The following is a 22,477-nucleotide window of genomic DNA, read 5'->3' on the forward strand; positions in this document are numbered from 1 at the left end:
TCTACTCTGCTTGCCACATGAATCGACAAACGCACAACTTTTTTGTAACCTAAAACGTTTACAGCCAAAAGAAGGAACGGAATTTCGTCACTCAGCTTTTTGTAATTGTTTTAGACAAGCACTTTTGTGCATATTTCTCACTAAATTCTATCAATCGGACTATAAACGTTCAAGATTACACAGTTGTGTAATGTGTTTAGCGCTGGAAGGCTGCTTTTCACAGAGCTCTTAAAATTACTTCATTTTACGGCTGTTTTAAGTGTTATTTCTATACAGGACGAATTTTATTTCATATTCAGAGGATTTCGTATGAGTTTATGCTGCTTTTGACAAAAATTCGTGGATTTTAAACAATTAATTTAGCAATACTTTAAAGTTTTATAAAATTTTTGCAAGGATTTTATCATCTATTAAGACCATTGTTGTTTACGTTTTACGATTTTAAGGAAAAAACAATGAGCTATTTTAATCGATCGTATTACAACGGTCGACGATGAACACCGAGAATGACAACACCTAATTATTGTTATAACTATTCACCCCAACACCTATGTACAATACGACACACAATTAATAATACACCGAATTTAGAAATAGATAGTTAACCTTTTGAGATCGATTAAATTATTCAAGGCATACAGAAAAATAACAAAAAGAGGAAATAAAGGTGGAAGGAAACAAAAACAAAAACAAATAGAAGCCAAAGAAAACATCAAAAACAACTCAGTCAAATTAAAATGCAATAATTTAAATTCTACTAATAACAATCTAAAAATTCTAACAGTGAACTGTCGCAGCATTGTACACAAAAGAGCTGAATTCTGTGCACTCATTGACAAACATGAACCAGACATTGTCTGTGAACAAGAGTCGTGGCTAAATGACAATATTAAGTCATGTGAAATTTTCCCCAAAGAATACGAAGTATTCCGAAATGACAGAAAACTACCTAGAGAAGAGGCAGAAGATGAAGGAAGTGAAAATGAAGACGATGAGACCAGGCGACGGGGAGGTGGAGTATTCATACTCATTGATAGAAAGCTCACAGGCTGTGAGCAAACAAAGTTCAAAACTGACTGTGAGATAATTTGGGTAAGCGTTAAAATCCAAGGCCATAAAAACATCCTTGTTGGATCGTTCTACATGCCCCATCGAAACAAAACTGACATCGTCGAACTGCAAAAAACGCTTGAAATAATCAACTCAGAAAAAAACTCCAAACCAAATGATTCTAATAGGAGACTTTAACTGTCCTGATATAAACTGGGAAGGTTCAAAAACGTTATCTGTCTGCCCACAACGTGCAATACAACAAAGCCTCATCGACATTACAGCAGGAGCGCACCTCACACAAATTCACGAAGAATGCATACGCGGTGACAATATTTTAGATCATGTTTTCGTATCCAATCCACCACTGATCCATTCAACAACATCACAACCAGGAATATCAGATCATGCCTGCGTTGTTACTGAAACCACACTAAACCCCAATTATATAAACCAACCCCCCAAAACAAGATACCTTTTCAAAAAGGCCAACTGGGCCGCACTACGAAAACGAATCGAGGGACTGTCATCAGAGATCACAGAACAGCACAAAAACGGTATGGATGTAAATGAAATGTGGAGCCATTTTCAGTCCTGCCTACTCAGTGCAATCAAGGAGTCAATTCCCCAAAAAGTACATAAAGATAGAAGAACACCGCCGTGGATGAACAGGAAATTACGAGCACTACTAAGACGCAAAGCAAAAGCATTGAAGCGGGCTAAAATGAGCGGAACCTGGGATACATACAAATCGTTGCAGCGTCAAAGTAGGCGTGGAATAAGGCAAGCAGAATTGACGCACATTAACAATGTCATAGAAAATGGACTTGAAACAAACAATACCAAGCCATTTTGGAACTACATAAAAAGCAAGAAAAACGATTCCATTGGTGTAGCCCGACTGAAAGAAAATGGAACCCCGTACATTAAGGGGAAGGATAAAGCAACGATCCTCTTGGATCAATTTAAATCTGTCTTTACCCCTCATGGTCCACACGATACAACCACCCCACCGACATCACATAGGTGTGACCAATCTCTTACTAATATCAACATAAACATCTCAGGAGTTGAAAAGTTGCTGAAAAACGTTGATCCATCTAAGGCGTCAGGTCCAGATAACATCCCCAACACAGTACTAAAGGAGTGTGCTGAGAGTTTGGCCCCCTCATTATGCATAATTTTCCAAAAATCGGTCGACACCGGGATGCTCCCTAATGAGTGGCTGAAGGCAAACATTGCACCTGTATTAAAAAAAGGCAACAAAAATAAAGCAGAGAACTACCGTCCAATCTCACTGACGTCTGTAATATCCAAACTATTAGAACATATAATCTGTAAGAACATGATGAACCACTTTGAGAACAATGATTGACCGGAACCACGGATTTCGCAAAGGATACTCATGTGAAAGCCAACTCCTAATAACTAACAAGATATGAAGTGAGTAGAAAAGTGCCAGAAGACAATAGAGAATAAAAAAATTTTCGCGGCGGTGGTGGGGTTTGAACCTGCGACCTTATTGGTACGACAACTCCGCCTGGCAGGTGAGAGCGTGGCTCTACCGTGTGAGCTATCCACGAACACAAAAATATTCGTTTCAAACCCAAGTCATTTCTAGATCCCTCTCTCACCCACTTCTTGAGACCGCCGATTCGTTCGCACACCACCATCGCGAAGTAATTTTGACCAGCAGTTAAGCTTAATAGCCAATATTCTCAACACAAACATATAACATAGAAACGATTGAGACATTGAGTATGCTCCGGTGTATGGGGTGAATTTTTAATTCAGAAAAGTGAGTGGAGCAGGCACTTATGTTGGTAACAACAAGATATGAAGTGAGTAGAAAAGTGCCAGAAGACAATAGAGAATAAAAAATTTTCGCGGCGGTGGTGGGGTTTGAACCTGCGACCTTATTGGTACGACAACTCCGCCTGGCAGGTGAGAGCGTGGCTCTACCGTGTGAGCTATCCACGAACACAAAAATATTCGTTTCAAACCCAAGTCATTTCTAGATCCCTCTCTCACCCACTTCTTGAGACCGCCGATTCGTTCGCACACCACCATCGCGAAGTAATTTTGACCAGCAGTTAAGCTTAATAGCCAATATTCTCAACACAAACATATAACATAGAAACGATTGAGACATTGAGTATGCTCCGGTGTATGGGGTGAATTTTTAATTCAGAAAAGTGAGTGGAGCAGGCACTTATGTTGGTAACAACAAGATATGAAGTGAGTAGAAAAGTGCCAGAAGACAATAGAGAATAAACAATTTTCGCGGCGGTGGTGGGGTTTGAACCTGCGACCTTATTGGTACGACAACTCCGCCTGGCAGGTGAGAGCGTGGCTCTACCGTGTGAGCTATCCACGAACACAAAAATATTCGTTTCAAACCCAAGTCATTTCTAGATCCCTCTCTCACCCACTTCTTGAGACCGCCGATTCGTTCGCACACCACCATCGCGAAGTAATTTTGACCAGCAGTTAAGCTTAATAGCCAATATTCTCAACACAAACATATAACATAGAAACGATTGAGACATTGAGTATGCTCCGGTGTATGGGGTGAATTTTTAATTCAGAAAAGTGAGTGGAGCAGGCACTTATGTTGGTAACAACAAGATATGAAGTGAGTAGAAAAGTGCCAGAAGACAATAGAGAATAAAAAATTTTCGCGGCGGTGGTGGGGTTTGAACCTGCGACCTTATTGGTACGACAACTCCGCCTGGCAGGTGAGAGCGTGGCTCTACCGTGTGAGCTATCCACGAACAAAAAAATATTCGTTTCAAACCCAAGTCATTTCTAGATCCCTCTCTCACCCACTTCTTGAGACCGCCGATTCGTTCGCACACCACCATCGCGAAGTAATTTTGACCAGCAGTTAAGCTTAATAGCCAATATTCTCAACACAAACATATAACATAGAAACGATTGAGACATTGAGTATGCTCCGGTGGGTTTGAAACGAATATTTTTGTGTTCGTGGATAGCTCACACGGTAGAGCCACGCTCTCACCTGCCAGGCGGAGTTGTCGTACCAATAAGGTCGCAGGTTCAAACCCCACCACCGCCGCGAAAATTGTTTATTCTCTATTGTCTTCTGGCACTTTTCTACTCACTTCATATCTTGTTGTTACCAACATAAGTGCCTGCTCCACTCACTTTTCTGAATTAAAAATTCACCCCATACACCGGAGCATACTCAATGTCTCAATCGTTTCTATGTTATATGTTTGTGTTGAGAATATTGGCTATTAAGCTTAACTGCTGGTCAAAATTACTTCGCGATGGTGGTGTGCGAACGAATCGGCGGTCTCAAGAAGTGGGTGAGAGAGGGATCTAGAAATGACTTGGGTTTGAAACGAATATTTTTGTGTTCGTGGATAGCTCACACGGTAGAGCCACGCTCTCACCTGCCAGGCGGAGTTGTCGTACCAATAAGGTCGCAGGTTCAAACCCCACCACCGCCGCGAAAATTGTTTATTCTCTATTGTCTTCTGGCACTTTTCTACTCACTTCATATCTTGTTGTTACCAACATAAGTGCCTGCTCCACTCACTTTTCTGAATTAAAAATTCACCCCATACACCGGAGCATACTCAATGTCTCAATCGTTTCTATGTTATATGTTTGTGTTGAGAATATTGGCTATTAAGCTTAACTGCTGGTCAAAATTACTTCGCGATGGTGGTGTGCGAACGAATCGGCGGTCTCAAGAAGTGGGTGAGAGAGGGATCTAGAAATGACTTGGGTTTGAAACGAATATTTTTGTGTTCGTGGATAGCTCACACGGTAGAGCCACGCTCTCACCTGCCAGGCGGAGTTGTCGTACCAATAAGGTCGCAGGTTCAAACCCCACCACCGCCGCGAAAAATTTTTATTCTCTATTGTCTTCTGGCACTTTTCTACTCACTTCATATCTTGTTGTTACCAACATAAGTGCCTGCTCCACTCACTTTTCTGAATTAAAAATTCACCCCATACACCGGAGCATACTCAATGTCTCAATCGTTTCTATGTTATATGTTTGTGTTGAGAATATTGGCTATTAAGCTTAACTGCTGGTCAAAATTACTTCGCGATGGTGGTGTGCGAACGAATCGGCGGTCTCAAGAAGTGTGAGGAGAGGGATCTAGAAATGACTTGGGTTTGAAACGAATATTTTTGTGTTCGTGGATAGCTCACACGGTAGAGCCACGCTCTCACCTGCCAGGCGGAGTTGTCGTACCAATAAGGTCGCAGGTTCAAACCCACCACCGCCGCGAAAATTTTTTATTCTCTATTGTCTTCTGGCACTTTTCTACTCACTTCATATCTTGTTGTTACCAACATAAGTGCCTGCTCCACTCACTTTTCTGAATTAAAAATTCACCCCATACACCGGAGCATACTCAATGTCTCAATCGTTTCTATGTTATATGTTTGTGTTGAGAATATTGGCTATTAAGCTTAACTGCTGGTCAAAATTACTTCGCGATGGTGGTGTGCGAACGAATCGGCGGTCTCAAGAAGTGGGTGAGAGGGATCTAGAAATGACTTGGGTTTGAAACGAATATTTTTGTGTTCGTGGATAGCTCACACGGTAGAGCCACGCTCTCACCTGCCAGGCGGAGTTGTCGTACCAATAAGGTCGCAGGTTCAAACCCCACCACCGCCGCGAAAATTTTTTATTCTCTATTGTCTTCTGGCACTTTTCTACTCACTTCATATCTTGTTGTTACCAACATAAGTGCCTGCTCCACTCACTTTTCTGAATTAAAAATTCACCCCATACACCGGAGCATACTCAATGTCTCAATCGTTTCTATGTTATATGTTTGTGTTGAGAATATTGGCTATTAAGCTTAACTGCTGGTCAAAATTACTTCGCGATGGTGGTGTGCGAACGAATCGGCGGTCTCAAGAAGTGGGTGAGAGAGGGATCTAGAAATGACTTGGGTTTGAAACGAATATTTTTGTGTTCGTGGATAGCTCACACGGTAGAGCCACGCTCTCACCTGCCAGGCGGAGTTGTCGTACCAATAAGGTCGCAGGTTCAAACCCCACCACCGCCGCGAAAATTTTTTATTCTCTATTGTCTTCTGGCACTTTTCTACTCACTTCATATCTTGTTGTTACCAACATAAGTGCCTGCTCCACTCACTTTTCTGAATTAAAAATTCACCCCATACACCGGAGCATACTCAATGTCTCAATCGTTTCTATGTTATATGTTTGTGTTGAGAATATTGGCATTAAGCTTAACTGCTGGTCAAAATTACTTCGCGATGGTGGTGTGCGAACGAATCGGCGGTCTCAAGAAGTGGGTGAGAGAGGGATCTAGAAATGACTTGGGTTTGAAACGAATATTTTTGTGTTCGTGGATAGCTCACACGGTAGAGCCACGCTCTCACCTGCCAGGCGGAGTTGTCGTACCAATAAGGTCGCAGGTTCAAACCCCACCACCGCCGCGAAAAAATTTTTTTATTCTCTATTGTCTTCTGGCACTTTTCTACTCACTTCATATCTTGTTGTTACCAACATAAGTGCCTGCTCCACTCACTTTTCTGACCTAATAACTAAACGACCTGTTGAGACTCCAGAATGCCAACACTCAGGCAGACATCGGCATCCTCGAGTTTTCCAAAGCATTTGATACTGTGCCCCACCAAAAACTCCTGCAGAAACTAGAAAATTACGGAATTCGTGGCTCTTTACACACATGGCTTTGTAATTTCCTCACAAAACGTACCATGAAAGTAGTCCTAGACGGCACGTCATCGGATGAATGTCCAGTCATATCAGGAGTACCACAGGGAACGGTGCTAGGACCCATACTATTTCTTTGTTTCATCAATGACCTACCTCTACGAATAAAATCTCAGATTAGGTTATTCGCCGATGACTGTCTAATATACCGACCAATAGAACTGCAAATGATCAAAAATTGCTACAAGAGGACTTGAATAGTCTCGAACAGTGGGCTAATGATTGGGGAATGAAATTTAACGCAAACAAATGCTACATTCTCAGCACAGCTAAAAAGTACAATGAGACCTACAAGTTAAACAACACCGTCCTGAGACAAGTCGACGATAACCAATACCTTGGCATCACCTTCTCAAAGGACTTGAAATGGGGGAAACACAACAAAATAACCCAAAAGGCAAGCTGAACCCTCGCGTTTCTCCGCTGAAATCTTAGCCACGCCCCAACGTCATGCAAACAAAACGCCTACCTCTCACTTGTGAGATCACAATTGGAATACGGAGCAGTTGCCTGGGACCCCTACCTGAAAGAAGATATTCAAAAACTTGAGAGAGTCCAAAGACAAGGCGCCCGGTTCATAACTGGGAACTATAAGAGCAGAACCCCAGGATGCATGACAAAAATGTTAGAAGAAAGAAATCTCATCAGCCTCCAACAAAGAAGAAAAGAAACTCGTCGGTCATTCATGTTCAAGATAATAACAGATCAAATACCATCAATAAAGGCAGACTCCTTTTTCACGCCACGACCAAACAAAAGAAAAATCCGAGCACTCACTTTCGCCAACCACATAATCGAAAACCCCATTGACAGATACGCCACAAACAATTCGAACTGCTTTTTTTGTTTGTTTGTTTGTTGCTTTAGGTCTCTTCCAACACAATTGAGGTTATATGAGAGACCGCTGAAACAAAAAAACAAGCAATCTAACAAAAATAGTACAAATGTCAATCAAAAGCATAACCTAAAGATATCATAAGCTGAATTATAAATAACCAAGAACAAACAGGCAGAGGATTTACAGGAAAAAAAATATCCCCTGTCAAAAATACAATCACAAACCAAAGAAGCAGGATAGGCTAGTAAAGAGAAGAAGAAACGACATCACTATCGGATCGTACACCCATGCGAACATCATAGGTATATGATTCAAGGGTGATGCTCCCATCCAACCACCCGCATTCGAACTGCTTCAAAATCCCACAGACAAGAACACAAAACTACAGAAATTATTTCTTCATTAGAACTATCTCGGAGTGAATGGGCTGGATGAACTGGTCATCATGGCACCACACCTAAACGATTTCAAGGCCCGACTGACATGGGCCCGCGCCCAATGAGGACGCCGCTGAAATACAACCAGACCATTGTTTCTTCAGCGCCAACCATACAGATACAGATACAGTTTTGTGTTTTGGTAATTTATATCCGGCTGGCTGATGTTGTCAGATTTTTACCTCAACGCATACCATAACGTAAGAGATTTTATTGCAGAGGTTTTAGTGATAAAGTTTCACCAAACTGGCGGTCGAAAAACAATATCTATACTAGATGTTCCTGCACTTACCTTTAATGTTTTCACATTTTCCTCATTCACTGGTGTGTTATGGTCAGCTTGACCCCTCGATTCCAAGGATCCGATGAATGGTGTGTTGTCAGTCCCAGCAGTCGTTTCTGGGGATTTGATGGGTTCTATGACGTAGTTATCACCGGTCCTCATTTCTGAGATTTCAATGTCTGGTTTGTTGTGGTCAGCCCTGGCAATCATTTCCGAGGATCTGATGTCTGGTGTGTTGTGATCAGCCTTTACAGTCATTTCTAAGGATCCGATGGCTGGTGTGTTGTGGTCAGTATTGGCAGTTGTTTCCGAGGATCCGGTGTCTAGTGTGTTGTAGTCAGCCTTTGCAGTCATTTCCGGGGATCCGGTGAGTGGTGTGTTGTGGTCAGCCCGGGCAGTATCGTCAGAGGATTCGATGTTTGGTGTGCTGTGATCAACCTTTGCAGTCATTTCGGAGGATTCGATGTCTGGTGTGTTGTGGTCAGTCTTTGTAGTTCTTTTTGAAGATCTGATTTCTGATTTGTTGTAGTCAGCTCTGGTAGTCATTTCCGAGGATTCGATGAACGGTGTGTTTTGGTCATCACGGGCAGTAATGTCCGGAGATTTGATGTCTGGTGTGCTGTGATCGGGCCTGGCAGTTATTTCAGACGATGTGATGTCTGCTGTTTTCTGGTCAGCCTTTTCAGTAATTTGTGAAGATCTGATTTCTTGTTTGCTGTGGTCATCACCTGCAGTCATTTCCAGGGATCCGATGCCTGGTCTGTTGTGGTCAGTCTTTGCTGTCATTTCTGAGGATCTGATTTCTGATTTGTTGTGGTCAGCCTTGGCAGTTATTTCCAAAGATCCGACGAGTGTTGTGATTTGGTCATCCTGGGCAGTAGTGTCCGAGGATCCGATGTCTGGTGCGCTGTGGTCAGCTCTTGTAGTAACGTCCGATGATCCGATGTCTGGTGTCTTATGGTCAGCCATGGCACTCGTGTCTGAGGATCTGATGACTGGTGTTTTGTGGTCAGACGTTGCAGTCATTTCCGTGGATCTGATCTCTGGTGTGTTGTGGTCAGCTCTGGCACTCGTGTCCGAGGATCCGGTGTCTGGTGTGTTGTGGTCAGCCCTGGCACTCGTGTCCGAGGATCCGGTGTCTGGTGTGTTGTGGTCAGCCCTGGCACTCGTGTCCGAGGATCCGGTGTCTGGTGTGTTGTGGTCAGCTCTGCCACTCGTGTCCGAGGATCCGGTGTCTGGTGTGTTGTGGTCAGCTCTGGCACTCGTGTCCGAGGATCCGGTGTCTGGTGTGTTGTGGTCAGCCGTTTCCAAAGATTCGATTGGTAGGATTTCACAGTAGACTCTTGTCATGAGTTTTGACCAGAGAAGAGGTCTGTATAAGAAAGTGTAAGGTGAAGAAGAAAAAAATAAGCATTATATAGAACAGCATACACTAAATATGCTCAAAATGCTTCATAAGAGTTCCCAAGTCAATAGCAACACTGGACATATAGCATGGCGCCTGCAGAACGGAATTACAATATATTTTTTTCGACAGTTACAACGCTGCTACTGGCCAGGTATTCATTAAACACCTTGAACTATATTGCAGTAGTCCTTAAGAGTCGTAAGACCCTTAGAGCCGGAGTTTGTCCCGGTTTCTATAGCGTGAAACGAGCAATAGCAATTGATTGCTATCCTTTTGATAGGAAGCTGGTCTATCGAAAAGTACTTTCAGCCAGACCTTATACACCTGAATGCGGTGAGAAAAATGTGAGTGAAGAGCCTTTATCAATGACTAAACATGGCGCCGGACACAATGAATCTACCAGTCCGGAGGTAAATGTCATACCACAAAATCACAAATCCCCACGTTTGTTTTGTTTGTTTTTAAGGATTTTACGGCGCTTGCAACACATTAAGGTCAAATCAGCACCCGTAAAAAGGAAGAACACGGGATCGTAAAAATTCTAGAATTACAATTAAAGGAACCAAGAAGAAGTAAGACAGAGGGGAATTGTTCAAATCGGGAACAGATGTAGATTCCAGGGGCATACCATCAATATACCATCAATGTATATAGTTTGAGATCACCAAGTGTCTCATCCTGACACAAGCACATGATCCCATTAAGAGGAACAGGCTCAAATGTTTACAAATCATATATACCTACGTAAAACAATAAGCATACAATAAAAAATTGAGCTTTATATAGCGCAAACTCCACAATGTGCTCAAAGCGCTTTACAAGGGGTCCCTGGTCAACAGCAACATTTAACATGTAGGACGGGACATGACGCCTGTTAGGCTATATTACAATTTTTCGGACAAAGACAACGCTGTTAACGGCCAGGTACTCATTTTACACCTGAGTACGGTGAGAGAATGTGAGTAAAGAGCCTTTTCCAAGGACTCAACTATGCGCCGAGCGCGAGGCTCGAACCCAGGACCTTCCGATCCGAAAGCGAGTGTCATACCACTAGACCACATAGCCGCACATAATAATACTTGAAAATTATTATCTACTTAATAAAAGAAGCACGTTTCCACCGTTTATTTTTCTCGGCAAAAGATCCTGACAAGGACTTGGGCAAAACCAAATAGAAATGGAAATTTGGTCGCATTATACAAGGAATGAAATTGACGTCACTCAGCCCTTTGTTATTATTTTTTTTGAGCCAGCCATTTTTATGAGTAGTTATCACTAAATTATATCAATCCGACTACAAACTTTCAATGTTACATAGTTTTGTGTATTGATGCATTATATCCGGCTGGCGGATGTTGTGGGTATTTTGGCTGAACGCAAAGCATCAATAGCCTGCCGGAGGAATAAACAAAGCCTCTTGATTCGTGTTCAACGATGTAAAAATTCGTGGAAATTTATACAAGTATTTATTTTATTTTCTCTTTAACCTCTACTTACCTACCATTCGTTTGTTATGTTTCATTCATCCTGTTTTGTCGACAAAGGGTAAACCCAAAACGTCCAGATTATCTGTTTTTGTTTACTAAATTGAAGCGTACCTTCAATTTCACATTGTCATTTACATCTTTGAGCTTCGAGCAGCAACATTTACGTTACTTACGTTTTCTTTTGTACATCACAAAATTTGAAGACATTTTATGTTATATTTATTTTTTAAAAGGATATTCAGCCTTATAGATCTTGTTTTGTTGACCAAAATTGTGTCTAAATCTTATAGCATGTACTTAGACTATACTATTCCTTTTGTGTTAGAGTTGGAAAAAAACTGTTTTTTTAAATGTTGGCTGGGTGTGACGATTTGGGGAAAACCCGGAAAATGGTCGGTAATGATAGAGTAAATTCCACTTTCATTAAAAAGCTCACTGACAATCTAATATAAATATATATATGTATTCTGTGTTTACTTGATAAAGGCCAAGGGCCGAAACGTCGTTTGTTTTGTGTTATTCTTCCATGAGTAAGATTTACTCCCTTTATCTTTATCTTCATAATATTATCATAATATTCAAAAATAAAATAAGACAAAACTAGAGGTTTCTTATTGCGCAATATATAATAGCTACTAAACGTGCTCAAAGCGCGTTACAAGGGGTTCCTAGTAGTCAACAACAGCAACGCTTAACATGCAGGACGAGTTTTTGTTTTTAAGGGTTTTACGGCGCTTGCAACACATTTAGGTTATATCAGCGCCAGTAAAAAGGAAGAAAATGGGATAGTAAAAAGTTCTAGAATTACAATTAAAGCACCCAAGAAAAAGTAAGACAAAGGGGAACTGAGAACAAATAGGGATCAGATGTAGATTCCAAGAGCATACCACCAATGTACTTAGTTTGAAATCACCTACAAGTCTCATCCAGACACAAGCACAAAATCCAACAAAGAGGAACACACTCAAATGCTTACATTATACATTTAGAATAAAAATAATAATATATAACAGAGAGATGATTTACAAGGAAAAAAATATCTCCCAAAACAATAACTATGCATTTGACTGTTTCCCTCCCAGCTAGGACTCCGGCCAGAGCCAGTACAAAACCAAGTAATCTCATTCCAAGACAAAGACAGAAAGCATGTTGGAAAACAGATATAAGGGGATAGAAGACACAGTATGTACCTCCCTGCCCGCTATGGGAGGTCAGAAACCCCACCCAGGTGTAGGACAAGATATACTATAACAAAACCTACGACATCAACAACAAGGCTACGACACCCTCTTGTACAGGCAGCTGTACAGCAGCCCCGTTGATGCCATGGATGTGTTGACCGGGATTCGGTTGAGGAGGACCTTGGTACGAAATACCTGGAATGTGGAGACAAAAAAAAACAAACCTATTTTGAAAAGTGAGAAAAAGATGATAAACTTGATAGATAAACTTGATCTTTTATATAGAGAATTATTTACTAAATGTGCGTTATTTGCGGGTGCAGCGCTGCGACTGACGCCTGAGTTATTCCAGTCTCCCCTTGGAATAGACCCTAGAGACAAATTTCCCCTTTGGGATGAATAAAGGGAATTTTATTTATTTATTTATTTATCTATTTATTTATATACTTATTTATCTATATATTTATTTATTAATATATCAGAGTTTCTTTAAAAAAAATAGCAACATTGAATATGAACGTGTTACGACACCAGTAAGGCGCTATTACTTGGACATGTATATAGGGCAAGAGTCACTATGCGTGCTTGAAGTGTTTTACAAGGGGACACAAGCCAACAGCAACACTTAAAATGAAATGACGCCTATAAAGCGATATTATATTCTTTTGCGGGGTTTTTTCACAGAGACAATGCTTTTTTTAGGACCAAGTTCTCATAATTTTACACTTTATTAAGTTGACAGAATATAAGGAAAGCACCTTTGGTGGTGGTGGTGGTGGTGATGGCAGTTGTGTAGTAAAAACTATATATATTTAATAAAAATTGAGCTTTATATAGGGCAATATCCACTTAATGTGCTCAAAGCGCTTTACAAGGGGTCCCTGGTCAACAGCAACATTTAACATGCAGGACGGGACATGACGCCTGTTAGGCGATATTACCATTTTTCGGACAAAGAGGATGCTGTTTAACGATCAGGTACTCATTTTACACCCGAGTACGGTGAGAGAATGTGAGTAAAGAGCCTTTTCCAAGGACTCAAATATGCGCCGAGCATGAGGCTCGAACCCAGGACCTTGCGACCGGAAAGAGAGTGTCATACCACTAGACCACATAGCTGCACGATAGTGATGGTGTGGTATTGTTGGGCTAGTAATAGTGCTGCTATGTGGTATTGTGGTATGACACTCGCTTTCGATCGGAAGTTCCTGGGTTCGAGCCCCGCTCGGCACATGGTTGAGTCCTTGTAAAAGGCTCTTTACTCACATTCTCTCACCTTACTCGTGTAAAATGAGTACCTGGCCGTTAACAGCGTTGTCTCTGTCCGAAAAAATTATAATATCGCCTAACAGGCGTCATGTCCCGTCCTACATGTTAAGTGTTGCTGTTGGCCAGGGACCCCTTGTAAAGCGCTTTGAGCACGTTTAGTGGATATTGCTCTATATAAAAGCTCAAAAAAATTTTTAGTAATAAAACTTGATATGTAGCGCAATATCACTAAACGTGCTCCAAGCGCTTTGCAAAGGGTTCATGAAAACAGCAACAGGTAACATGTAGAATGAGACATGACGCCGGTTAGGTGATAATATTTTTTTTTCCGACATAGACAACGCTGTTAGCCCTTTCCTTACCAGCCATTTTCAGAATTTTCCCCAAAATTTCACAGCCATCCAAACACAAAAATAGTTTTTATTTTACTCAAACAGCAAAGCAACAAGCACATTCTATGCATACAATTGTTCAGCAAAATGAACTCTACAACAACACAGTGTCACGTTTTTATTGCTATAATAAAACATTTGTCTTTAAATTGTGTGATTTACAAAAGAAATCTGATTGATAAAAGTGCTGGTTGGATCGTAACGAATGTGACGACTTCCAATGGTTGGTAAGGACAGGGTTAACGACCAGGTACTCATTTTACACCAGAGTAAGTGCGATAAAAAATAAATTTAAAAAATTGAGCTTTTAAATAGGGCAATATCCACTTAACGTGCTCAAAGCGCTTTACAAGGGGTCCCTGGTCAACAGCAACATTTAACATGTAAGACAAGACATGACGCCTGTTAGGCGATATTACAATTTTTCGGACAAAGACAACGCTGTTAACGGCCAGGTACTCATTTTACACCTGAGTACGGTGAGAGAATGTGAGTAAAGAGTCTTTTCCAAGGACTCAACTATGCGTCGAGCGAGGCTCGAACCCAGGACCTTCCGATCCGAAAGCGAGTGTCATACCACAAGACCACATAGCCGCACAAGAGAATGTAAGTAGAGAGAGGCTTTTAAAAAGGACTCAACTATGCGTTGCAGTGATGGTCGTGGTAGATATGTAGTAGCGATGGTTGTAGTATTGTTGAGGCAGTAATAGTGATGGTGATAGTCTTAGTGTAAAAGGTGGTAGAGATGATGATGATGCTGATGATGATAATGATGAAGATGATGATGAAGATGATGATGAAGATGATGATGATGATATGATGATGATGATGATGATGATGATGATGATGATGATGATGATGATGATGGTGATGATGATGATGATGATGATGATGATGAAGATGATCATGATGATGATGATGAAGAAGATGATGATGGTGATTATGATGATGATGATAATGACGATGATATTGATAATGACAACGATAACAATGAGAAAAAGTTCTATAGACGAATTATGTAACAGGGCACTATGGTTGTCGTTAATTAATTATCTAAACAAATTGCACATAAGAGAAAGAAAAAAAGAAAGAAAAAAAAAAAAGAACATTTAGAAAAATCTGAAAAATCACCGGTGACGACAGCAAGCTCGCATCTCCCTGTGCTCAAATCCAAGATGGCCGTGTCGAGGTGGTTGGTTCTACACGGGTCTAGCACACCAAAATCCACGACAGGACCTTTGAAGTTAAAGTTGTGGGCGAGATTACACGTGAGTTCCATGTACGTGTCCGGGACGTTGCTTTGCAGATAGAGTCCGGTTTTCCTGGAAGTGACGTCACGAAGCGGGATGCCGGAGTCCATGATGCTCTCTGTTACGACTTCAAACAAGGTCCCCAAAAGAGGTGAAATTTGGCATGCCTGGGAAACAGTATATTATACAAAGACAACATTAACATCAATTTTGTCAGAAAATTTTGATTCGATTTCCAACTTTTTAATGTTCTAATAAAAATCCCATAAGCTAAATCTGTAAAATCTCTCTCATGTTGAAATAAAAATTCTACAATATTGATAAAAGGGGAGAATATGGAAGATATTCCTTCATTAGTTTTCAAAAATTTGCAACATGATTGTTATACTTTTTTATGCCAGATCCACGAATTAGGACTTGAAATTGGCATCAACACACAGATTATGTATGTTTTTTCATCAAAAATGATTTTAATCCCGTAATGACGATACAGAATGTTTAAAACCGCCCGGTGTGGGTAATTGTGCGACTATGTGGTCTAGGGGTATGACACTCGCTTTTCGACCGGAAGGTCCTGGGTTCGAGCCTCGCGCCCGGCGCATAGCTGAGTCCTTGGAAAAGACTCTTTACTCACATTCTCTCACCGTACTCAGGTGTAAAATGAGTACCTGGCCGTTAAACAGCATTGTCTTTGTCCGAAAGTCATGTCCCGTCCTGCATGTTAAATGTTGCTGTTGACCAGGGACCCCTTGTAAAGCGCTTTGAGCACATTTAGTGGATATTGCGCTATATAAAGCTTTATTATATTATTATTATTATTATTATTATTATTATTATTATTATTATAATTATTATTATTATTATTATTATTATTATTATTATAATTATTGATTTTTTTTAGAAATGACCCAAACCGTCCCTTAACCCTTTCCATGTCAGTCATTTTCAGAATTTTTCCCAAAATTTCACACCCACCTAACACAAAAATGTTTTTTCCTTACTCAAACAGGAAAGCAATAAATACATTCTATGCGTAATATTGATCAGCAAAATGAACTCTACAACACAGTGTCACGTTTTATAACTATTCTTCTTTAAATTGTGTGATTTACAAAAGAAATATGAATGATAAAAGTGCTGGTTGGATCGTAACGAATGTGACGATTTTCCTATGGTTGGTAAGGAGGGGGTTAATACTCGTACAACAAAAAATTGTGTACGTTTCATACTTATGACTATGAATTCGATTGTCACAATCTTAACCTCCTCGATGGACACCGCCTGAAGGCGACAGGTCACATATTATGTGACCCATCGTCTCAAAACGGTATTATGTCGGGATGAATCAGATGCTAAACAGTCAAATTAGAGCTGAACTAGTCAAAAATATGAATTATTGCTATTCATTATTATTGCTATACTCTTCAATAGTCGTAACGTCACTTCCTTCCTTATGACGCATGGTAACTTAGTAACACTGGCTCTAAACTATCGGAACAATGGCGGACGCCCGTATGAAATATTTCACCGGCAAGCATAAAAGCGTATCCAGAGGGAAAAAAAAAACAAATTTGATCATGTTTTGACTTTTACACATTCTGATCACATGACATATGAAAAGTTCTAGCCAGCATGAAGAATAAAAAATAATGATTTTCTTTGGTTAGAACCAAGATGGCCGCCGTTGCCGGGCTGCGTGACATCAGACTACTGAATCCAATTCTCCTCAATAAAAGATACAAACTCAACGTGTCTGATATTTCTGGCTATAAATTCAGTTTTCAGCATCTTATTCATCCCGACCTAACACCGTTTTGAGGTGAGGGGTCACATATATTAATAACATTAGAGATCGAAGATGTTTACCTCTTTGGGTGACGTTTTGAAGAAGTCCACATCGATGGTACCAAATTGCCCAATGCGGGTGGTCATAGTCTTTCTTCTCTCCCTTTCCGCTGTGTCCATGATGACTGCAAGTTCCTGAGAAGTGATATGTGTAAATGATAATGATGATGAGGATGATGATGATATGTTGATGATGATGATGATAATAATAATAATAATAATAATAATAATAATAATAATAATAATAATAATAATAATAATAATAATAATGATAATGATAATAATGATAATAATAATAATAATAATAATAATAATAATAATAATAATAATAATAATAATAATAATAATAATAATAATAATAATAATAATAATAATAATAATAATGTTGATGATGATGACGATGATGACGATGATGATGATGATGATGATGATAATAATAATGCTGAAAACAGCATCATCATCATCATCATCATCATCATCACCACCATCACCACCATCATCCCCAATACCACCACCATCCACCCACCCACCTTGAAATTGGAAGCTCCAGGAATCCTGAAGGAAATGCCAACCAATTTCACCGACATCTTGTGATGGCTTACTCACTGCCCTGACTTCTGCTGATGTGAAATGACTTGCCCGAGATAACGCACCAATACCGTAACGGGCTGGACTGGCTCAGACGCTCCCTGAATGTATAAAAAAAACTACTGTAACCAGTCAGGTCTAAAAGATTAAGCTGAAAATATACAAAAGCAATGTTTTAAGGGTACTACTTGACGGAACTCAAAGCTGTAAAATGACATCCTCATAACACAAACTAGAAACCTTTCAAAACAAGTGTCTAAAAATAATTTTTAACATATTTATTTGGCCTACAAAAATAAAAACAGCTGATCCATTTAAGAAAGCTGACTTCATTAAAATTGGAAGCCAAATACGAAGAAGATGGCGCTGGCTGGGTCATGTGGCCAAAATGAAAAAAAGGGTCACTTCACAAGACAGTCCTGTACTGGACAGCAGATGGGAAGAGAAAGCGGGGAAGACCGTGGCCTTCGTAAAGTTATGGCCTGACACTGACCAAAAAATGATGTCAAAATGCCGGTCTTTTGCCACAAAAGAAAACAAATCATGAGTTGTATTCAATAGTTCAGCCAATGAAATAACTTGTTTCCATGAGCTCTACTAACGACAACCCACTAGACGGTGCAAAAACCAAATAATGACGTCAAACTGCCAGTCCTTTTGGAGTTCAGTATCGGGCTATAACATAACGATGGCTACGGGAAGACCCAGGGAAATCTGACGATTTCATTCACGTTATTGTTTATAAACAACCAACTTTGTTTGTCCGGGCATGTGTGAAGGCATGTCACAAATTCCATGTTTTGAAAGAATTAAAGGAAGCAGGCCTGTCCCGGAATACAGCCACCGCAGAAGTAGCCTATCGTAAATTATGGAGATGTCTGGTGGATGCCATGTGTGCCCTAAGGCCCGAGGAGGATTAAGTAATCGTGTATAAATGGGATTATTATTATGTCGAGTAAATGGAATTGAACCAACATGCGCTTATTTTCAGGTCGGATAACCCAATTAACCAGTAGGTTTTTGACCAATCAAAACATGGAATTTGTGACACACCAGTTAAATAAAGTTATATTTATCCAAAGGAAAAAAACGAATTTATCTACATTAAACCAGAAAAATTGCTTGTTTTCAATAATGTTATCGATTTAGATTTGCAATCGAGATACAACTACACATTTTATGTACAAAGCTGTGTGGTCTAAAGGTGTGACACTCGCATTCGGATCGGAAGGTCCTTAGTTCGAGCCTCGCTCGGCGCATAGCCGAGTCCTTGGAAAAGGCTCTTTACTCATTCTCTCACCGTACTCATGTGGAAAATTAGTACCTGGCCGTTAACAGCTTTGTCTATGTCTGAAAATAAATTTGTAATATTATCGTCTAACAGGCGTTATGTTTCGTTCTACATGTTACGTGTTGCTGTTGGTCAGAGACCCTTCGTAAAGCGCTTCGAGAATGTTTAGTGGATATTGCGCTACATAAAAGCTCAATTTTAAAAATATTAAACGCTCAACCAAACTCAATTGCGCCTCTTACGTGTTGTCCAAAATAAATGTATAATTTTGATTTGTCCTTCAGTGTCATAGTACGACTTATCTATGGTCATAAAACAATACAAAATACAGCTACAGATTCTATGTACAAATCTTAAAATTCGTATGCTTGAAAAAAAAAACAAAAAAAAAAAAAACAAAAAAAAACTTACCGACCTAGATATCTAGAAAAGAAACCAACCCCAAAACGACCCAATATTACGGGTAACACACCTTCACACGTGCTCGGACAAACAAAGTTGGTTGTTTATAAACAATAACGTGAATGAAATCGACCTCTCTCAGATCATTGTTATTGTTTTTATACTGCCAGATGGGTGACTAGCTATAACACGATTTTCTTGATCATATAAACGTTTAAATTTACACAATGGTTTTCTGTGTTGGTTCTATTGATCATGTGGTAGAACAGTGTGTATTTTACTAAGACACATATCATCGATAGTAAAACTTTTGTGGTTTGCAATGTTAACCAATCACTGCTATTGTTTACCTTATGATGACTGTCCGAGAGGCGTGGTTATCTACCTAGACTATTCCTTATGGGATCATTGTAATGGAAATCTCAAAAAATGACGCACAATATTGACCATTACAACAATGTTAAACTAGGCCCATTCGTGGATTCGAATGGCAGACCTGTATATATATATATATACACGTCGAATTGAATCATAAGTTTAACAACAACAAAAATTGTGACCCACTTCTGAAGACGGTGATATGTCGGGATCAACCAGGTCTTGGAAATGAGGAAGGAGCTATTATTATTATTATTATTATTATTATTATTATTATTATTATTATTATTATTATTATTATTAAGGGCAGACTGACATTCCACATACAATGACTAATAGTAGACATGAGCTTTTATATATATATATATATATATATATATATATATATATATATATATATAATATATATATATATATAGAGCAAGATCCACTAAATGTGCTCAAAGCGTTTTACAAGGGGTCGCTGACCAACAGCAACACGCAACATGTAGAACGAAACATGACGCCTATTAGTCGATATTACAATGTTGTTTTTCTGACAGAGACAACGCGGTCAACAGCCAGGTACTCATTTTTACACCTGAGTACGGTGAGAGAATGTGAGTAAAGAGCCTTTTCCAAGGACTTAACTATGCGCCGAGCGAGAGGCTCGAACCCAGGACCTTCCGATACGAAAGCGAGTGTCATACCACAAGACCACATAGCCGTCAGATATACTGACTTGCTCACCTGGAGTTAAATAAAGTTATATTTATCCAAAGGAAAAAACGAATTTATCTACATTAGATCAGAAAAATTGCTTGTTTTCAATAATGTTATCGATTTAGATTTGCAATCGAGATACAACTACACATTTTATGTACAAAGCTGTGTGGTCTAAAGATGTGACACTCGCTTTCGGATCGGAAGGTCCTTAGTTCGAGCCTCGCTCGGCGCATAGTCGAGTCCTTGGAAAAGGCTCTTTACTCACATTCTCTCACCGTACTCATGTGGAAAATTAGTACCTGGCCGTTAACAGCGTTGTCTATGTCTGAAAATAAATTTGTAATATTATCGTCTAACAGGCGTTATGTTTCGTTCTACATGTTACGTGTTGCTGTTGGTCAGAGACCCTTTGTAAAGCGCTTCGAGAAATTTTAGTGGATATTGCGCTACATAAAAGCTCAATTTTAAAAATATCAAACGCTCAACCAAACTCAATTGCGCCTCTTACGTGTTGTCCAAAATAAATGTATAATTTTGATTTGTCCTTCAGTGTCATAGTACGACTTATCTATGGTCATAAAACTACAAAATACAGCTACAGATTCTATGTACAAATCTTAAAATTCGTATGCTTGAAAAAAACAACAAAAAACTTACCGACCTAGATATCCAGAAAAGAAACCAACCCCAAAACGACCCAATATTACGGGTCACACGAATACCATTTTCTCCTGAAACATCCCTAACCGGATACACTCCAACACAGCTCACAGCAAAGAACCCGAACGCAGAGAGTCAGCATTTAAATGTTCACTACACACTTTGAATATTATGTGTAATAAAATAAAAACAACTCACGTAAGCACGCATGAATAGGGTTGATCTTTCCATGTGCTCGTTGTCATTGGTCACATTGCGAAATGTGCTCAAAGTGACCCACATAGTGAAAAGTGTTCACAGTTTTCGAACTATCCAATATCACAATAGGCTTCAACAGTCGTGACGTCACTTCCCTCGTGATGACGCGTAGTAACTTAGTAACTGGTTCTAAATTTCTGAACAATGGTGGACGCCCTTATGAAATAAATCTCCGACGAGCATAAAAGTGTATCCAGAGGAGAAAAACAGTATAAATCTGATCATGTTTTGACTTCTATGCATTCTGATCTAATGACATGTGAAAAAGTTCTGGCCAGCATGAAGAATAAAAAGTACCGATTTTCTTTGTTTAGAACCAAGCTGCTCGTTGCTGGGCGGACGTGACATCAGACTATTGAATCCTATTGGTTCAGCTTGATACAGGTTGTGTATGTTGACAACTTTCATAAGCAAAGTTTGTTTACATTTATTAAAAAATATCCAATCCTTGGACAGTAACATATCATGTGATCGATGACTCGGTAGGACGAAGACATGAATATAGATCGCTCCCATTTGATTGCAATCAGATGATTTGGATGCTACGCGTTAATTCAAAAAACCCAAAACATCCACCAGCCGTTTACATCGTACAGACACACAAAATTATAGATAGTATGCAGATGACGTCACTCAGGCCTTTGTTATTGTTTTTGCCATCCGTGTTTGTGAGTTGTTCTCACTAAACTGTATTAACCAGACTATAGATAGTTCGAAGATGACGTCACTCGGGCCTTTGTTATTGTTTTTGCCATCCGCGTTTGTGAGTTGTTCTCACTAAACTGTATTAACCTGACTATAAACGTTCATGGTTACACAGAGTTTGTGTGTTGGTCCATTATACTTCCGTATGGCAATGTTGTGAACTCCTTGGCCAAGCGCATTCTATCTATAAAAGTTCATGGTTACACAGAGTTTGTGTGTTGGTCCGTTATACTTCCGGATGGCAATGTTGTGAACTCCTTGGCCAAGCGCATTCTACCTATATGTAACCTTGTCGG

General features: G+C 39.8%; 1 protein-coding gene across 1 annotated transcript in view; it reads right to left on the reverse strand.

Annotated features, from left to right (window-relative positions):
• Positions 1-21,362, reverse strand: part of LOC144966138 (uncharacterized) — a 54,967-nt gene extending 33,605 nt beyond the window's left edge. Inside the window, exons 1-6 of the mRNA XM_078902250.1 lie at positions 21,216-21,362; positions 17,725-17,883; positions 17,216-17,329; positions 15,231-15,516; positions 12,519-12,633; positions 8,372-9,734 (exon numbers count right to left, since the gene is read on the reverse strand). Of these exons, the coding sequence (XP_078758376.1) occupies positions 8,372-9,734; positions 12,519-12,633; positions 15,231-15,516; positions 17,216-17,329; positions 17,725-17,781 (1,935 nt within the window). The 5' untranslated portion in view covers positions 17,782-17,883; positions 21,216-21,362. The remainder of the gene's footprint in view (positions 1-8,371; positions 9,735-12,518; positions 12,634-15,230; positions 15,517-17,215; positions 17,330-17,724; positions 17,884-21,215) is intronic.
• Positions 21,363-22,477: the final 1,115 nt, after the last annotated feature.

This window comes from Berghia stephanieae, chromosome 2, assembly GCF_034508935.2.
Source record: "Berghia stephanieae isolate SIO BIC M18660-M18661 chromosome 2, UCSD_Bste_1.3, whole genome shotgun sequence".
NCBI classification, from domain to species: domain Eukaryota; kingdom Metazoa; phylum Mollusca; class Gastropoda; order Nudibranchia; family Aeolidiidae; genus Berghia; species Berghia stephanieae.